At 41.7% G+C, this 16,826-nt stretch overlaps 1 protein-coding gene across 1 annotated transcript in view; it reads right to left on the reverse strand.

Moving 5' to 3' along the window:
* Positions 1-16,826, reverse strand: part of ERCC8 (ERCC excision repair 8, CSA ubiquitin ligase complex subunit) — a 747,007-nt gene that overhangs the window by 643,415 nt on the left and 86,766 nt on the right. The window contains exons 2-3 of the mRNA XM_044063815.1: positions 12,772-12,867; positions 12,515-12,616 (exon numbers count right to left, since the gene is read on the reverse strand). Coding sequence (XP_043919750.1) covers positions 12,515-12,616; positions 12,772-12,867 — 198 coding nt within the window. The remainder of the gene's footprint in view (positions 1-12,514; positions 12,617-12,771; positions 12,868-16,826) is intronic.

Consider the following 16,826-nt stretch of genomic DNA (forward strand, 5'->3'; position numbering starts at 1 on the left):
CCTGTAAGAAATCTTTCACTGTCTGCATTGACTTTACTTTATCCTCCATTTTCTTTAACACCTCTTCTACCTTTATCCTCCATTTTCTTGAACACCTCTTCTACCTTAACACCAAACAAAGTATCATGCTGTAATGGAGCATCCAATAATTTTACTTTAACATGGTCAGGTAAACTTTGTTCTTTCAACCAAGCATGCCTTTGAATAACAGAGCCTGTAACTGCGGCTCTACAAGAAGCCTCTAATGAATCAAAACCACATTGCAGAGTATGCTTTCCCACTTGTTCAACTGCATGCAATAAATTCTGCATTTCCTTACTGTCAGGACCTTCTGTATTTGAAACCATTTTCTCCTTCAACAATGACATGAGGTACTGTTGGTATTTAAGCATGTGAAACTGACAGCTTAAAGCTCTTAAAGCTAAAGTAGCAGAAGTGTAAACTTTTTTCCCCCATCTGTCCAGAGCTCTGGAATCCCTATCAGAGGGGGACAGGATTTTTAGCTGTGGAAGCCTTAACCCCTTTAGAACCCTGGGAAATTGTTTCTGGGTCTGCAGCGGGGTTTTTGTAAAGAAATGTATAAGAGTCGGGGATTCTGTAGTACCAGTCTGGCTCGACTGGTGCAGGAGGTAAAGAATCAGGAGACAGACTGGATTCAGAAAAATCATCATCAACAATATCAAGCACAGTGGGGAAAGCCAGGGGCCTGTGCTGAGGCACTAAAAGGAAGTCTCTGAGCCTTTTCTTGGATTCAGAATAATCCTGGCTCTCCCAATGGAAATGCTCTCTCATGGTGTGCAGGGTTTCCCCAAAAGAATAATCCTCAGGCGGAGAGGCTGAAGGTATGGACTCTTCTGCATCAGAGTCCTCATAGGGAGGGAGAGAATATCCCTGATCAGAAGAGGAATCAGAGGAAATGGAAACCTGGTCAGAGGAGTCATATTCAGTGTCTTGCCTAGGCCTTTTGTCAGGAGGGGGATGGGAACCCCTGATTAAAGTAATTAGGTCTTCGGCCATTTTAAGCATCTGTTTCTTTGGCATGGATGACTGTTCTGCAGAATGCTGTACTTGTTTCCTTGTCTTTAATGGTGTTTTTGACTTTGCCTTTGCTGCTGTAGTGGGCTTAATTGTAAGCTGTGAAGGTCTGAAAACACCCTCAGAAGCCGATGCCTGCTCAGCAGCCCCAGACCCATCTGAAGGTATAGTTTCCGTAGGCCCAATAACTTGACTTTCCACAGGCCTCGGTGTCTCCACGTGGCTGTCGGTTATGGCCTGTGGCTCTGAGGTAGCGGGTGTCAGGGGCTGCGAAAACGCCTCACTGAGAACTGGCGAACCGGTGACTGGCCTAGAAGGGGCTTCGTCATTGGTTTTGGACCTCGGATGCCTGTCCTTTTCTTTGTCTTTGCATTTTTTATAAATTCTGGTCGTCTGTTGTTCTGACCGCATTATGTAATTAAACCTTTAGCCAAAATAATGTAAAGCAAAATCAAACCGACGTTTAATAGTTAGTTTATTGAATCTAGCACAAAACCGACAACTAGTAACGTCGTTGTCAGGGCCTAGGCAAGGAATACAGTAAGAGTGAAAGTTCTTATGAGGTATTTGCTTACCACAAGAAATACAATTATTAACTTTTACTGACATCGGTCTGGAGCAAGAACCCAACGGGGTACTTAGCTTTATTGAAGACTTCGGTTCTAAAACTCAATTTTGAAAATCTCAGGAGTCGGCCGACCGGCAGTTGCAAACTGCTTTTGCTTCGGGCACCACGCGGCAAGAAAGTCTGAAGAAAATGGCGTTGGTTGCAACTTTTATACCCCTGGTGCACTGATATCAGGGAAGAGGCGACAGCAACCGACGCCGGACCAAGACTTTGGAACAAGGGCCGACTGCTGGTCGCCTGCCAGCAGGATAACCCCCGACTGCGGGTCGCCTGCCAGCAGGATAACCCAAGTGTAATGACTGCAACAATGAAACACAATGAACATCATCACTTTTATCAATCACAGAGCTCTTGTAAAAAGTTAGAATCCCTCGTAACTCAGAACTCTGGCAAGATCTGGCAGTCTGCAGTTCTTCTCCAAGCGGAGGCTGTCCAGTCCACACTGTCTGTCAGTATGGAGAACTCTTTTGGAACAGCAGTGCAACAGTTAAGGAAATATTTTGTCAGTGATAAGACAGCAACCCTCAGACATGCAGTCTGTCTTTTTATCAGCATACATCTACTGTGTGGACTTGTACTGCCATTTCTCTCAGTCTTTAGTATGAGCCACAAAAAAGTACAGTTTTGTACCTACCATAAATGTAGATGTTCGAGTGTTCACCCTGCTGCAGTCATCACACTTGGGTTATCCTGTCGTCAGGCGGTCCCGCAGTTGGCCGGATTTCCAAAGTCTTGGTCCGACGTCGGTTGCGGTCACCTTGTCCATGACGTCAGTGCGCCAGGGGTACATATATAGCAACCGATGCCATTTTCTTCAGTTTTTCTTGCCCCAGATGTCAGGTGCCCCCAAAAAAGGTGATCCAAATCAGTACCAAAAAGTGAGAACACTGTACAGACACAAAAACCCCTTCAGCTATAAGCAAATACATCAGTAAGGCATAGTAGAGATTTAGCCAATAGATCAGAGGAGTTGGAGGGAGGGTAACCTGGACTGCAGCAGGGTGAACACTCAAACATCTACATTTATGGTAGGTACAAAATTGTACTATGTTCATCGTGTTACCCTGCTGCAGTCATCACACTTGGGTTGAGTCCCAAAGCTAAGGTAGGGTGGAGGCATTATAGAGGGTTAGAGGAGGCAATGAGTCCCTGCAGAACTGCAGTGGCGAAGCCTGCCCCGGACTTAGAATAAAGAGGTAAGTGGTAGTGTTTGGTGAAGGTGTGTATAGAACTCCAAGTTGCAGCTTCTAAAATTTCCTTGGTAGGAACCCCTCTGAGAAAGGCCGTAGAGGTAGCTGTTGCCCTGGTAGAGTGGGATCTAATGGTAGGAGGAACTGGTTTCCCATGATGGGTATAGCAGAAACGTATGCAATGGCCTATCCATTTAGAAATGGTTTGCTTGGAAATGGCCCTCCCTTGAGAAGCTGTAGCATAGGAAACAAAGAGCTGGTCAGTCTTTCTGAAAGCCTTAGTTTTATCCAAGTAATATCGAAGCTGCCTGTGAATGTCCAAGGAATGTAGGAGTTTCTCACCTTTGTTCTGTGGATTGGGGAAGAAAGTGGGTAGATGGATGGTTTGATTTAAAGCTACGCTGGAAACCACCTTAGGCATGAAGGAAGGATTAGTTCGTAGAGAAACTCTTGTCTTGATGAAAAATGAGGAAAGGTTCCACTGCCATAAGTGCCTGTAATTCTGAAACTCTCCTAGCAGAAGTTATTGCCAGGAGCAGGGCAGTCTTCCAAGATAGGAACTGAAGGTCTGCAGAAAAAGCTGGTTCAAAGGGAGGTAATGTTAGTTTTTCCAGCACAAAGTTGAGGTCCCATGTTGGTGTAGTAGCTCTTCTACAAGGTCTAATGTTTTTTGCCCCTCTGAGGAACTGCCTTAGGAGTGGATTTGAAAATAAAGGTGGATTCGTGTTGTAGTGAGCTGAAATAGCTGAAGCATGGATTTTAATTGAGGAGAAGGAAAGACCTTTATGCAGCATCTCGGCTAAATACTGCAAAATGTGAGGCATATGAGGCTGAGCTGTGTCTTGGCCTTTAGCTTGGTTCCAAGCAGAAAACCTTTTCCATTTGTCCGAGTAAGCCTTCCTGGTGCTTGGCCTCCTGGCTTCTAGAATAACATCTAGTACTGCTTGTGAAAGAGGGGCTGGTTGGCTGCTTAATTGATTTGCCATGCAGCCAGGTTTAAGGTTTTGATCTGGCTGTGCAGAATCTGCTTGTCTTGCTGAGTGAGCAAATGAGGTATTTGAGGCAATATCCATGGTGGGCTGTGAGCCATATTCTTCAATAGTGGGTACCAGTGCTGGCGTGGCCAGTCTGGGGCTATGAGAATCATTCGAGGTTTCTCCTTTTTGACCTTCAAAAGAACCTTTGTGAGAAGAGGCAATGGAGGAAAGGCATATGCTGTCAGGTTTTTCCAACTGAAGGACAGAGCATCCACTTTCCAAGCTTGTTGGTGGAATGTCCTTGTGCAAAATTTTGTCAGCTGGTAGTTTTGAGGACTGGCAAACAGGTCTATATTTGGTAGGCCTCATCTTTGAGTTATCATTGCAAATATTTGAGGGTCTAGTTTCCACTCGTGGGGATCTTTGATGTTTCTGCTTAGGTCGTCTGCCAATGTGTTTTTCTGTCCTGGCAGGAAGTGAGCTTGTAACTGGACTTGGTAGGTCAGAGCTGTGTTCCATAAGATTATTGCTTGCCTGCAAAGAGGATAGGAATGTGTGCCCCCTTGTTTGTTTATGTACCACATTACTGTGGTGTTGTCCATCTTTATTGCCAGTTGTCCAGGCTGTAGTAGATCCTTGAAGGCTGTCAGAGCTTTCTGTACAGCTAGCATCTCTTTTTGGTTTATGTGCAGTTTTCTTTGTTCTGCAGTCCATAGGCCTTGAATGCATTGCCCTGCCATGCGAGTCCCCCAGGCATAGTCTGAAGCATCTGTTGTGATAGTTTGCCTGGGTGGGGGCAAGGTGAAAGGCTGACCCTTGTTGAGGTGACATGCCTGTGCCCACCATAGAAATTCCTGTTGAAGGCAGGGCAGGAGAGATATCACTGTGTCCAAGCTGTGGCTGTGTTGAGACCATACGCTTTTTAGGTACCATTGTAATTTCCTTATATGCAGTTTTGCAAATGGTATTATCAGAATGCAAGATGCCATGAAGCCCAAAGCCTGCAGAATTTTTCTTGCAGTTAATTGGGTCTTTGTTGCCATTGTCTTGAAATATTGAGTCAGTTGTAATTGCTTGTCTAGTGTAAGATAAGCCTTCTGGGCCGTTGTGTCCAAGCTGGCACCCAGGAATGTCATTTTTTGTGAGGGTACTAGTTTTGACTTCTTTTCGTTTACTATGTACCCCAGACAATTTAGTAGATGCTTCACAAAAGCCAGATGTTGTATGAGAATGTCTTTTCCTTCTGCTTGGATAAGGCAGTTGTCCAGGTATGGATATATTTGTATTCCTCTTTGTCTGCAGTATGCAATCACTGGGGCCAGGCATTTTGTGAATACTCTGGGTGCAGTAGATAAGCCAAAGGGCAGTGCAGAGAACTGATAATGGGTTGAGCCTGCAATGAAACGGAGGTATCTTCTGCAACTTTGTCTGATAGGGACATGCAGGTATGCCTCCTTGAGGTCCAACGTTACCAGCCATGCTTCCTTGCCCAACATGGGAAGTAGCTGCTGTAGTGTTAGCATCTTGAATTTGGGAACTTGTAAGTGTTTTGAATTGAAAGATCCAGAATTGGTCTCCCAAGCATTTTCTTTCAAGGGTACTAGGAAGAGTCTTGAGTAAAATCCTTGGCCTTGCTCTTGAGTTGGTACCCTTTGAATGGCTCTCATGACCATGAGAGCTGAAATTTGTTTTTGAGCCTCTGCCCTTTGATTTTATGGCAGGTTTGGCATTCCTCTTTTTATTGATAAGGTGTGAAAATGGAATCTGTATCCTCGTAAAATTATGTCTAGGACCGATTTGTCCTTTGTGACCATGTGCCAGTTGTCTACAAATAATGCTAGTTCCCCCCCCCAGGGGGGCTGACAAAAGAGCTTTGTTTGGCCAGCTGAGGTGCAAGTCATTGAGTTTGTCTTCTGGTGGCTTGAGACCTGTCTTCTCCTCCCTTATGGGTTGGAGTGGTCCATTGGTGAGGTTTATACTGAGCTTGTGGTTGTCCTCTGCTCCTTGGGCGCCTGTATTTACCCCTCTGAGGCCTGTCAGTGGCTGGAAAGGACCAATTTTTGGTTGGCCGGTTTCGGCTGAAGCGAGGGGGTTGTACCTGTAGGCAATCTTTGACTGTCTGCATTGATTTTGCCTTATCTTCCATTTTCTTTAAAACTTCCTCTGCTTTAACACCAAAAAGAACATCCTGCTGCAAGGGAGCATCTAGTAGTTTTGCTTTAACATGTTCAGGCAGACTTTGTTCCTTTAACCAGGCATGCCTACGTATAACTGATCCATTGACAGCTGTTCTGCAGGAGGCCTCCAAAGAGTCAAACCCACATTGTAAGGTATGTTTGCCCACCTGCTCTGTGGCATGCAACAAATCCCGTACTTCTTTCAATTCAGATTGTTGAGGAAGGGTTGTTATCTTTTGTTTTAACTGAGAGATCAGAAATTGCTGATACTTAAGCATATGAAATTGACAGTTTAGAGCTCTCATAGCTAAAGTGGCTAAGGTGTAAACCTTTTTCTCCCATCTGTCTAGTGCTCTTGAATCCCTTTCAGAAGGTACTGGATTTTTAGCCATGGAAGCCTTAGCCCCCTTGGGACCCTGGGAGATAGTCTCTGGGTCAGCTACTGGGCTTTTGTAAAGGAATTTATGGGAATCAGGTACTCTATAATATCTGTCAGGCTTGGCCGGGGCAGGAGACAGAGAGTCAGGGTTGAAACTGGATTCTAAATAAACATCATCCACAATGTCCAAAACAGGAGGGATGGCTAGAGGTCTGTGTTGGGGGAGTAAAAGAAACTCTCTGAGCCTTTTCTTGGAATCAGAGTAATCCTGACCTTCCCAGTGGAAATGTTCCCTCATAGTGTGTAAAGTTTCCCCAAAAGAGTAATCTTCTGGAGGGGAAGCTGAGGGAATAGAGTCCTCAGCATCAGAATCTTCATAAGGAGAGAAGGAATAGTCTTGGTCTTCAGAGGAATCCGAAGAAATGGACAGTTGTTCAGAGGAAGCAGATTCTTCCTCTTGTCTGGGCCTTTTGTCAGGAGGAGGCTGGGAACCCCTGATGAGAGAAATCAGATCTTCAGCCATCTTGAGCATCTTTTTCTTAGGCATAGTGCCTTGAACAGGAGACTGAAGTGAAGCCTTTTTCGATTTGGAAGGAGTCTTCGATTTTGAAAATGTTTTGACTGTAAGAGTCAGTCTGAAAACGCCTTCAGAAGGTGAAGGTGTTTCAGAAGTACCGGCGTCCTTGGAAGGTAAGTCGTCGGTAGGGCTTAAAGTAAAAGGCTGCGTCGGCCTAGTACATTCCGTCAAAATATCCGTAGCGGTCTCGGGTTCCTCAACTGCGGTAGTCAGAGGCTGCATCGGAGCCTCACTGATAACCGGAGAACCGGAGACCGGATCAACAGAGGCCTCGGAATCGGGCTTAGGCCTGGGCTGTCGATCCTTTTCCCTGCGCTTTTTGTGCACGCCGGTAGTCGGTAGCTCCGACGGCATGTTATAATTAACTTTTCTGCCAAAAAAGTTTCGTGCGAAATCAAATCGTCTTTTAATAGTACGTTTATTAAATCTAGCACAAAAAAGACAAGAAGTGACGTCGTGATCAGGGCCTAGGCAGGATATACAATAAGAATGAAAATCCTTATGAGGTATTTGCTTCGCACAAGAAATACAATTGTTAACTTTTTCTGACATCGGACTGAGGCAAGAAAAGTTTCCCCAACGGGGTACTTAGCTTTATAGAAGACTTCGGTCTGAAACTCGAATTCGAAAATCTCAGGAGTCGGCCGACCGGCACTTGCGAACTGCTTCTGCTTCGGGCACCACGCGGCAAGAAAGACTGGAGAAAATGGCGTCGGTTGCTATATATGTACCCCTGGCGCACTGACGTCAAGGATGAGGCGACAGCAACCGACGTCGGGCCAAGACTTTGGAAATCCGGCCGACTGCGGGACCGCCTGACGACAGGATAATCCAAGTGTGATGACTGCAGCAGGGTAATACGATGAACATCTCCTTTTCTCACTGAAATCCACAAATTCAAAAACATTTTTGCAAATATTACTGACAATGGTGCACATTACCATCCACTTTTTAACTGTCTTGCCCCCCGTAATCTCATCCTTTTTATAACAAAAAGCGAGTTTTTTGTCTTCTTCTGTTTTTCACTGATCTTCTTCTAATCTTCTCACAATTATTACAGCTTTCTTCCTTAAAATGACCTAATGCTTTGAGAGGAAAGGACAGTGAATGCCTTACTGCTATTTTCTATTCTGTTTGGTTAGCTTAAATGTTGAAAAATGAAAACTATAAAAAATAGTTAGACACATTTAGTGCACACTGAATACTTTTGTCTTCAAAAGTTCCCACCACTTCTTGTTTCTGACAAGGCTGCAAAAACTACCACTTTATACAGACTGGGTAAATCAAACCAGCTAATGCAAATCTCACAAATCTCGAATTTGAAATTCACAGCAACCAATGCCAACAGAAACACATTATATCACAAAAAATGGATGTATGAATGCATTTATGATGCAGCTTCATTCAGAAGCCTTTCAGAAAGCATTTAATAGTCATATCTAAATTCAAACTACAAACTGACCCATGGTTAACACACAGGAACTCAGTAGATCCAGGGAACTTCTGATGTTTTTGCTGTAGTCTCTTCCGTTTCAGCAAACATTAATCTCATTCAGCCTTTGCTGAACACAGCCATTCACACTAGATTTGTCATCTGAGCTACTTCACTTCCAGAAGGCTGTTCAAATAACTTCCCCTGCTGTCCCATTCCACCTATTAAAATGCATAAAAAATGAAATTTGGAAAAATCTACAGAAGGTGTGCTATAAAACAATGGCTGTCCTCTCAGAAAGAAGCAAACTGTCACAACAGTTTTGGCCTATGGTACTCCAAAGAGAATCCCTAGTCACCAGTGAAGCTGAAGACATGATCTCTGAAACAAATGCTTAACCACTGGTTGAAACAATGAGGTTAAACACCCTATCATCTTAGGAGGTTACTCGGCTATTGGCCCTAGGGCCTTTACAACCCTAGCTATGTTTTATCCTTGTTTCCCTCACAGATTGAGAGAAATAGCCTGTATTAGCATATGAATTTATTATCAGCACCAACTGCCCCTATCTAAGAGGTAAACAGTTGAAACCCTCGGGGTGAATTTACAGATTCCCGTTCAATTGTCCATGTTGTGCTTAATTAGGGTCATTGAGGAGCTTTGTTCAACTTGAATTGGGAGTTTGTTCCAGAGGAGTGGCAGCCTCTGGGAGACATATCTGTCTCTCTAGCAAGTCCTGTTTATGTTGCAGGCTAGGTTAACGTCTCTAGAGCAAGTTAGTCTTGTCCCATATTTGCGAGATGTGCAACATTTCCATTAAGGCAGAGTCAGAGACTGCTCTGTAGGCCAGGCACAAGTCTCCTCTAAGCAGTCTATATGACACAGAGTACTCTAAGCAGTCTGGATGATACAGACTATAGTGACAGTGTCTTCAATCTGTCTGTGTAGGTCAAGTGATGAAGACCATGAATTTTCTTGGTGAGAAACCTCTAAGGTCTCCCCAGCTGCTGTATGTGTCTAGTGAGGTACATACAGAATGCAACACTGTACTTTATTATTGGTGTGATGAGGGAGGAGTACAGAGGAGTTATAACCGCCTTCGTTCTGGATGCTATTCCCTTACTTATGATATGGGCAATGTAGAAGGCCTTCCTCACCACTGTAGGCACATGATGATCGAAGTTAAGGCTGCTATCAACCTGGCTTCTCAAGTCTCTCACCACTGGGTTTGAACTTAGAGGGTATTGTTAATGTTGTAGTTTGCTGGGAGTTCACCTTTACCAAAGGGGATGATAGTACATTTTTCACATCAAGTTCGGGTCCGTGGGTTTGGCAGCAATCATTTGTTTGTGTCTTTTTGTAGTACGGTGACATTTATTTATTTTTATTTATTTAACATTTGTTAACCGGGAAAGTCCGACTTGGAATAAAGCCAACTTTCAGCAGAGGCCTGTGGAGAAACACTCCAGACAAGTCTTTATAATGTGGGAGGAAACCCACACGAACACAGAGAGGACATGCAAACTCCACACGGAAGGCACTCCAGTTCGGAATCGAACCGGAGAACCTCTTGCTGTGAGGTGATAATGCCACCGCTGCACCACTGTGCCTCCCATCATTTTGGGTTTTAATGATTACAACCAGTTTGCAGTCATCAGCGAAACTGGTAAGCCACAGACCATCTATTTTCACATGAACTCCTGAGAAATGGATTCCAGGCAGAAGTGGAAACACAACAGGTTCCACTGACATTTGAACAAAGATCGCTGGATTCAGAGACCAGAGTGCTAACCATTACACCATGGAACCAGCTATTCTTAATCATTCCATGAACAGGCATCACCTCTCAGAATGCTACTGTATGTGCCACTTATCTTAAGATCTACAGAGTTCCTCAGACCCGTTCTGCACTGTTCTGACCATGTGATTAGCCAGACTATCCATTTGTACAACATGAAGCTGCTCCTATGTATTCCTGTCTCTTTCCATCATGGCATCATAAAAGTGACCTTCTCCTCCACTAGATCTATACTCCTAAAAAAATTTTTTTTCCTAGGTGATTTCTCAACTAGTGCTCCCCCCAATCTCTTACTGTAGAAATGACCCACAGCTCTCCAATCTTCTATACAATCCCAAAACTCACAGATCTACTATACTGAGACCAACACCCATTCTATAAAAAGGACCACAGTAGTAGATGCAACATTCTTCCAAATCTTCAAAAGGTAGGCAACTATAAACCACAGGGGGCATAGCAGTGGAATGGGCTTCCTTTATCCTTATTAACACCCAAAACACAGACACAGGTTTTGTAGTTGTTTAACCAATCCAGAATGCAAGTCTGCATGAAGCTGGTTAGAGAAAAAAAATATCTGCCTTCTTCACATAGGAATTGTATAACAAGACTTGATATAGGTCTGTCTATGAAAACTTACTATTTCTGCATCACTTTGGTAAGTGTATGTATGTTCTATTTTATTCATATTTTGGTAACCCAGACACTCAAATGGAAATGACCCACTTTCAGTGGAAGGCCAGGGAGGAAAAAAAAAAAAATACACAGACTACATGATAAAAAGTTCAGATACTACAATGTACATTTGTAGAGGCAGGGACAGTACATTAGCATGTTGATCAATACATTATATATGTGGAGGGAATACTTAAGGAAATTCAAGTAATGCATTTATTTAAATAGAAGTGCCCTTACTTAACAGGGACAACCTAATCATGTCCTGTTGCAAACAAGGTGCTGTCCCAACATATGAATATATGCCTCATTGTTTAAACTCAAATATCATGCGGTAAAACACTTTGCAATAGTGAATGTTGATTACAGAAGAGGCCATTCTCAGACCAATTACTACTTCTTAACAATGCTAGCCTCAAATAATTAGATAAGCATATACCCCTTTGCAGGGCATTACAGCACTAAGAACTGTAGGTAGATGGACAGAGGTTGCCATACAAGATTCTAATGGAGAAAGTATAGAATGGGTCAGTAGATTTTGCAAGTTACTTCAAGCTAGGATACATCTTTAGCTATTTAATAATGCCCTACTCCATTCCGCACATAAGTCAAATTTAACTGCCTTGTGACAGACTGAGCTTTATGATTAAACTGGAGAAGAGATTAGCATACAGAACTATAGCAAGGGCTCTGTGCTGAGGAAGTATCAGAAAGTCTCTGAGCCTTTTCTTAGATTCAGAATAATGACTGCAACAGTGAATACGAGGCAAGAAAGACTGAAGAAAATGACGTCGGCTGCATCTTTTATACCCCTGGCGCACTGACGTCAGGGAAGAGGCGACAGCAACCGATGCCGGACCTAGACTTTGGAATTCTGGCTGACTGAGGGTAGCCTGCCAGCAGGATAACCCAAGAGTAATGACTGCAACAGTGAAACACGATGAACATCTGCTTCCTGTAAAAGGAAGTAAGCAAAAAGAACTGGATAAGGTGAGCTCAGAAACTTTACTAAGCAAATATTAAACTCTGTAAAGGGAAACATTTTTACGTAGGCACGCATGTAATGGGTGACTGATAGAGTAAATGTATGTTCCCTGACAGGACTACCAAGCTTAGAGCTCTTCCTTCATCCCAAGTACTGGGATATATTATATGGCATATCATGACCCTGAAGAAAATAAAGGAGGAAATGAATCCATGAATATAATGTTTTAATGATTTCTTCTGTAATACTGTAACTTATTTTGTGGTATGCTTGGGGTCAGTTATAAATTAATGAATAAATAAAGCACTCTGCTTTAACAAACTTGTAGGACACAGCAAATAATGGACTACATAATTTGACACCAAGTATTTTTTTTAGGAGCATTGCTCCTGTACTTTCACCCATATTTTATCTAAAAATCCTTTATTTTAGCTCTAGAACTATGCAAACCATTGTCAGCAGTAAAAATATTCTGATAAGAAGTCAGCTACAACAGCAATACATTGTTTATAGTTCATTTGCAGGAACAAACAGAAACGTAATGCACCTGGCTCAGGGCTCCAAGCAAATAACATTCCTGCTCTACTCATAATTACTTGGTAAATGCTGCAAGGCAGAAATTAAGAATGTGGCTGCTAAGCTCAACATATTCTAATGTACCCACCTGCCCACTGTGCAAAGTGCCCTGCAAGTATATGGTGTCTTATTGCTGTTATTTTCAAGGTCATAGATGACAATGACACCATCTGCTCCACCTGACAACATGCTGAAAGACAAAAGACATTTGTGAAACTTAAGTTATATCCTTTGTAAAGTTATATAAATTTACTTTTTTGCATATCTAAGATTTTTTTATTGATGTGTAATCATTCTTTTTACATATTCTAATATCATATTCACGGAGGTACTAGTTTTACTTACTATCTTCTTTCAACAGGTTCAATATCAAGAGAATTGACACCACCTCCGTGGATTCTCTGTACATCTCGGTCTTTGTTTAACTCCAAACATAATACCCTTAAGAAAAAAAGAAAAAGGTTATTTCAACACAAAATGGTCATCTAAAAACATAAGCATAATGAATTGTTGATGACTTTTACAGATCTAGAACAAATTGCTCCTATTTTACTCACTTTATTTTACCTGTTCTGTAGTGAACCATGGTCAGTGTTTACTTGTACTTCTGAATAAGGCTTCTCTCTACTCAAGTCTATCTACTGGAATAAAGGTTTTGGAACTCTACCGGTCTTACATTATAAAGTGCATTTAGGGTTTCATCTGTTATAATTTCAGCAATCTTTCTTGTCCTATTCCCCATTACTGCAGTAGTGCTAAATCATGAAAGATCTGAACAGAGTATTCTGAGTGAAGTCGGCAAAGGTTCTTTTATGCATTTGCAAAATTACTACCAGTTTTTTTTTATTACCAATTGCTTTTACTTGGAGATGAGCAGTCTGCAAGAGGGGCAAGGAATTAATTGCAAGATGTCTGAACAGTGTGTGCAGAGTGAAATGTACAGCATATACTGTAATCAACATTTACAGGTACAGCAGTAAGCAGTTCAGCGAAGGGTAAATGAAGTTTGAAACTGTGTGAAGTAAAATAACCATGCTGGTAATTGCAGCCTTAGCACTTTAATGCATTCAATATAAGGGTGCACAATTTCATTTATTTATGAAAAGGTAGCCGGTGTACTTTTTCTTAAATCTGAAATGTAGTACTTACAAATACGATTCAAGCTGATTTTCATATCTGGGAGGGATATTAAGATGAGAAAAGAACAGACAGCAATCAATAAGTTGGAGAACCACATTCTTTAACATGGGTAACATATCTCTAGAACAGGAAATTCCTCTGGGAACAGCTGTTGATTTGAGGCAGCTGCAAATATCGGAAGGGGTAAACTGTTTTTTTGATAATGTATGGTTTTGTGCGTTTGTTGAGGTTAAAAGGGGATAAGGGTTCTAAAAACCCATTTTAATGCTTTTAATGAAGCAAAATTCATGAAAAACACAACATGAGTTTAAAAAGGGATGACATGAAGCAACTACATAAAAAGTCAGCCTGATAAACAATGTGCACATATAAACAAAAAGTTGGGAAAATACATTTAAAAGAACTGTCATGTACATCAGATGAGTGCAATAGCTTTTTAGCATAATGGCTGCTCTGTAAACATAAACACCATTACAAGTATGGACTAAAAAGGAAAGAGCACTGAATTACATTAAGTGCAGGGTACAAATAGCAATGTTACAGGAGACATGTGGATAGAAATGAGCATGTAAATTTGACTAAAAGGATTTTTGGGTGGGTAGTCGGCAAAATTTTGGGGACAAAGCTAAATGGAAGTAATAATACTGACTGCTAGAGGGGCTCCAATAGTGACAGAAAAGTAAATAAAGACAATAACAGTAGATTTGTGTTGGTAAGGGATTACTGGCAAGGGAGGAGGAGGGCTATTCTGGCATATATTTATATCCTATCTAAAACTATTATTGTAGTGCTTAAGCAAATTTTGGAGAAATAATACACTTTCACCAGGGAATATCAATTATGAATGGGGACAGTTACCTGATTTACAATAGGAAGGCCGTATCAGGGGGTCTTAGAAGGGAAATATTACAAAACAGATTAGATTTCTGAAGTATATGAGAGTATTGGGTAGAGAAGATGTGAATTCAGTAGCAAGAATTCTTAGCAAAATTTACAGTTTACTCCCCAAGGTAAAATTTGTCTGCACAAAGTTGTTTGTCTTTTCGGCTTTTCCAGGTTAGGGGAACTCCGGTCCGCTAATGATTGGCAGTCGATTTTTTTATGGTGCCGAGTTGCCAGCCCGATGCCCAACCTTCAGCGAAGGCACGCCCATTCACGCATGTCTTTCGGAGGCCACTCAACCATGGGGAGGACATGCAGACTCCACACAGAAGGCACTCCAACCGAGAATCTAACAGGAGAACCTCTTGCTGTGAGGCAAAAACGCTATTGCTGTACCACCGCGGCACAAAGTATACATTATATTTCTCAGAAGCATATGTATTTTAATTGAAAATTTTGAGACACATTCAGTGACAGTCTATATTTCAGATCCTGCACTAATAAAAAGATGCAGGGTAAAATGAAACAAAAGAGATACTGGGACTTTCTTACTTACCTGCTAAGAAGGAGTGGGAGTGGAAATGCTTTGAGTTTTATAACTGAAGAAAGTTTTCTTCAGAAGGGAAAGGTAGTGGGTGGGATAAAATGAGTTTAAAAACATGGTAGAAGTAAGAGAGAAAGACATAAGGAAAGAAGTAATGGGAATTACTTATAGGAGTTGACAAAGGTTAAGCTACTGCAGAAAAGGAATCTCACAGAATAGGAAGTCTAGTAACTGCAGAGTGCTGAAGGGAAAATAAGGAAGTATTTGAATAATATGCATGAATTTAGAAAGGCTGGATTTAAGCAAGTATTTCTGATGGAAACTCCAGAGCTGAAACACTTTAAGCACAGCTACACAGGCAACAAAAAGTAGAAAAAGTGTTGCCACCAAACTTAAGGAGCTTGGACAAGAAATTAATCAGAGATCCTACAGAGGTGTGAGACATAAAAATGTATATGAACACTTGCATATAGTGAAATCAAGAAAATGTACAAATGGAAAATTTAACTTCCACATCTTGAAACTACTCTATGTCAAAAAAAGAAACATTGACGTTTTAGTACATGTGCACTGAGAAGAACTTAGCACATGCAACTTTATGTTTTTTGCAGGGGGGGGCAAGCCTCACTCTACCCCCTGCTAATTATATATACCAACTCAGAGACTGCACAATCCCCAGGGAAATGGAACATTCCCCTACCAAGGGATTGTTGATCTAGCACACTTGTCGACTATTTATATAATCAACAAAATGCAGTCGATTATACAGACATTGACCAAACTCACTCTTGACTAAACCAATGGAACCCAAGTGGAAATATTTATGGAAGACTTAATTATGCCAAGCTTAGAGTAAGATGAAGGTCAACAATTAATAGCTCAAATAGGAAGAGATGAAAAAAAATGGTGATGTATTATCAATTAATAAGAAAGTCTTCAGGAACAAAGTTACTATGGAAGACTGGAGGAATGAAAGTGAGAAATATCTGGAAGGTTTTACGTAATTATATTTTAAAAAGGGGGGATTCCAGCATCTTGGATGAAAGCTGTGGTGGTTGTATTACCTAAAGAGGGTAAAGACCATTAAACCCTAGTTTCATATAGACTTGTTTAAATTTTATATCATGATTATACAGCATTTATAGCTACAATAGCTCAGAGATTGGAAAGGTATTGTCAAAATTGATAGGTATGGCTCAATGTGGTATTGTGGTGGGGAGGCAATCATTTGACAATGTCAAGAGAACAATGATGGTCTAAAGAAGCAGAGTTTAAGAAAACACTGCTGTTGTGACTGGTCTTGATTTACAGAAAGCACTCATTGGATTTGTCTGGAATTTTACAAGTAGGGCAGGTAGGTTCACAGGGGTATGCTTGGTTAAATGATCATTGGGGCTTTTATAAGCCTAGTCATGCAAACCAAATGTATTTCATGAGTTATTGTGCCTTAGTGGTTACTTTAAGGTGTGCATGTTAGTTAGGGCATGATTTAATGGCTGCCTCTATACAGAGACCAATGGCGAATTTCTGATTTCCCATCCACTGGTCCAAGCTGCATTTGAACAGGGTTAGGGTAGGGTTCTGTTTCACATGGACAGGAAGCCTATTCCAGAGTATGGAGATTCTATAATTTACGGACCTGTCCCTCTCATATATCATATTTAAGTATCAGGCAAAGTTTAAGTCCTTAGATCTAGTAGTTCCAGTGCTGCTCATTTTGAAGATATGCAAAACATCCATCAGAATGGATCCCAGGATTCGTTGTATGCCTTAAAACTCCTCTCTGCAGTCTGTAAGAAACAGAGTGCAGAGACCGGGCTTTGAGGCAATCCGC

Source organism: Protopterus annectens, chromosome 2.part2 (assembly GCF_019279795.1).
Source record: "Protopterus annectens isolate FY-2018-M chromosome 2.part2, PAN1.0, whole genome shotgun sequence".
NCBI lineage: Eukaryota > Metazoa > Chordata > Ceratodontiformes > Protopteridae > Protopterus > Protopterus annectens.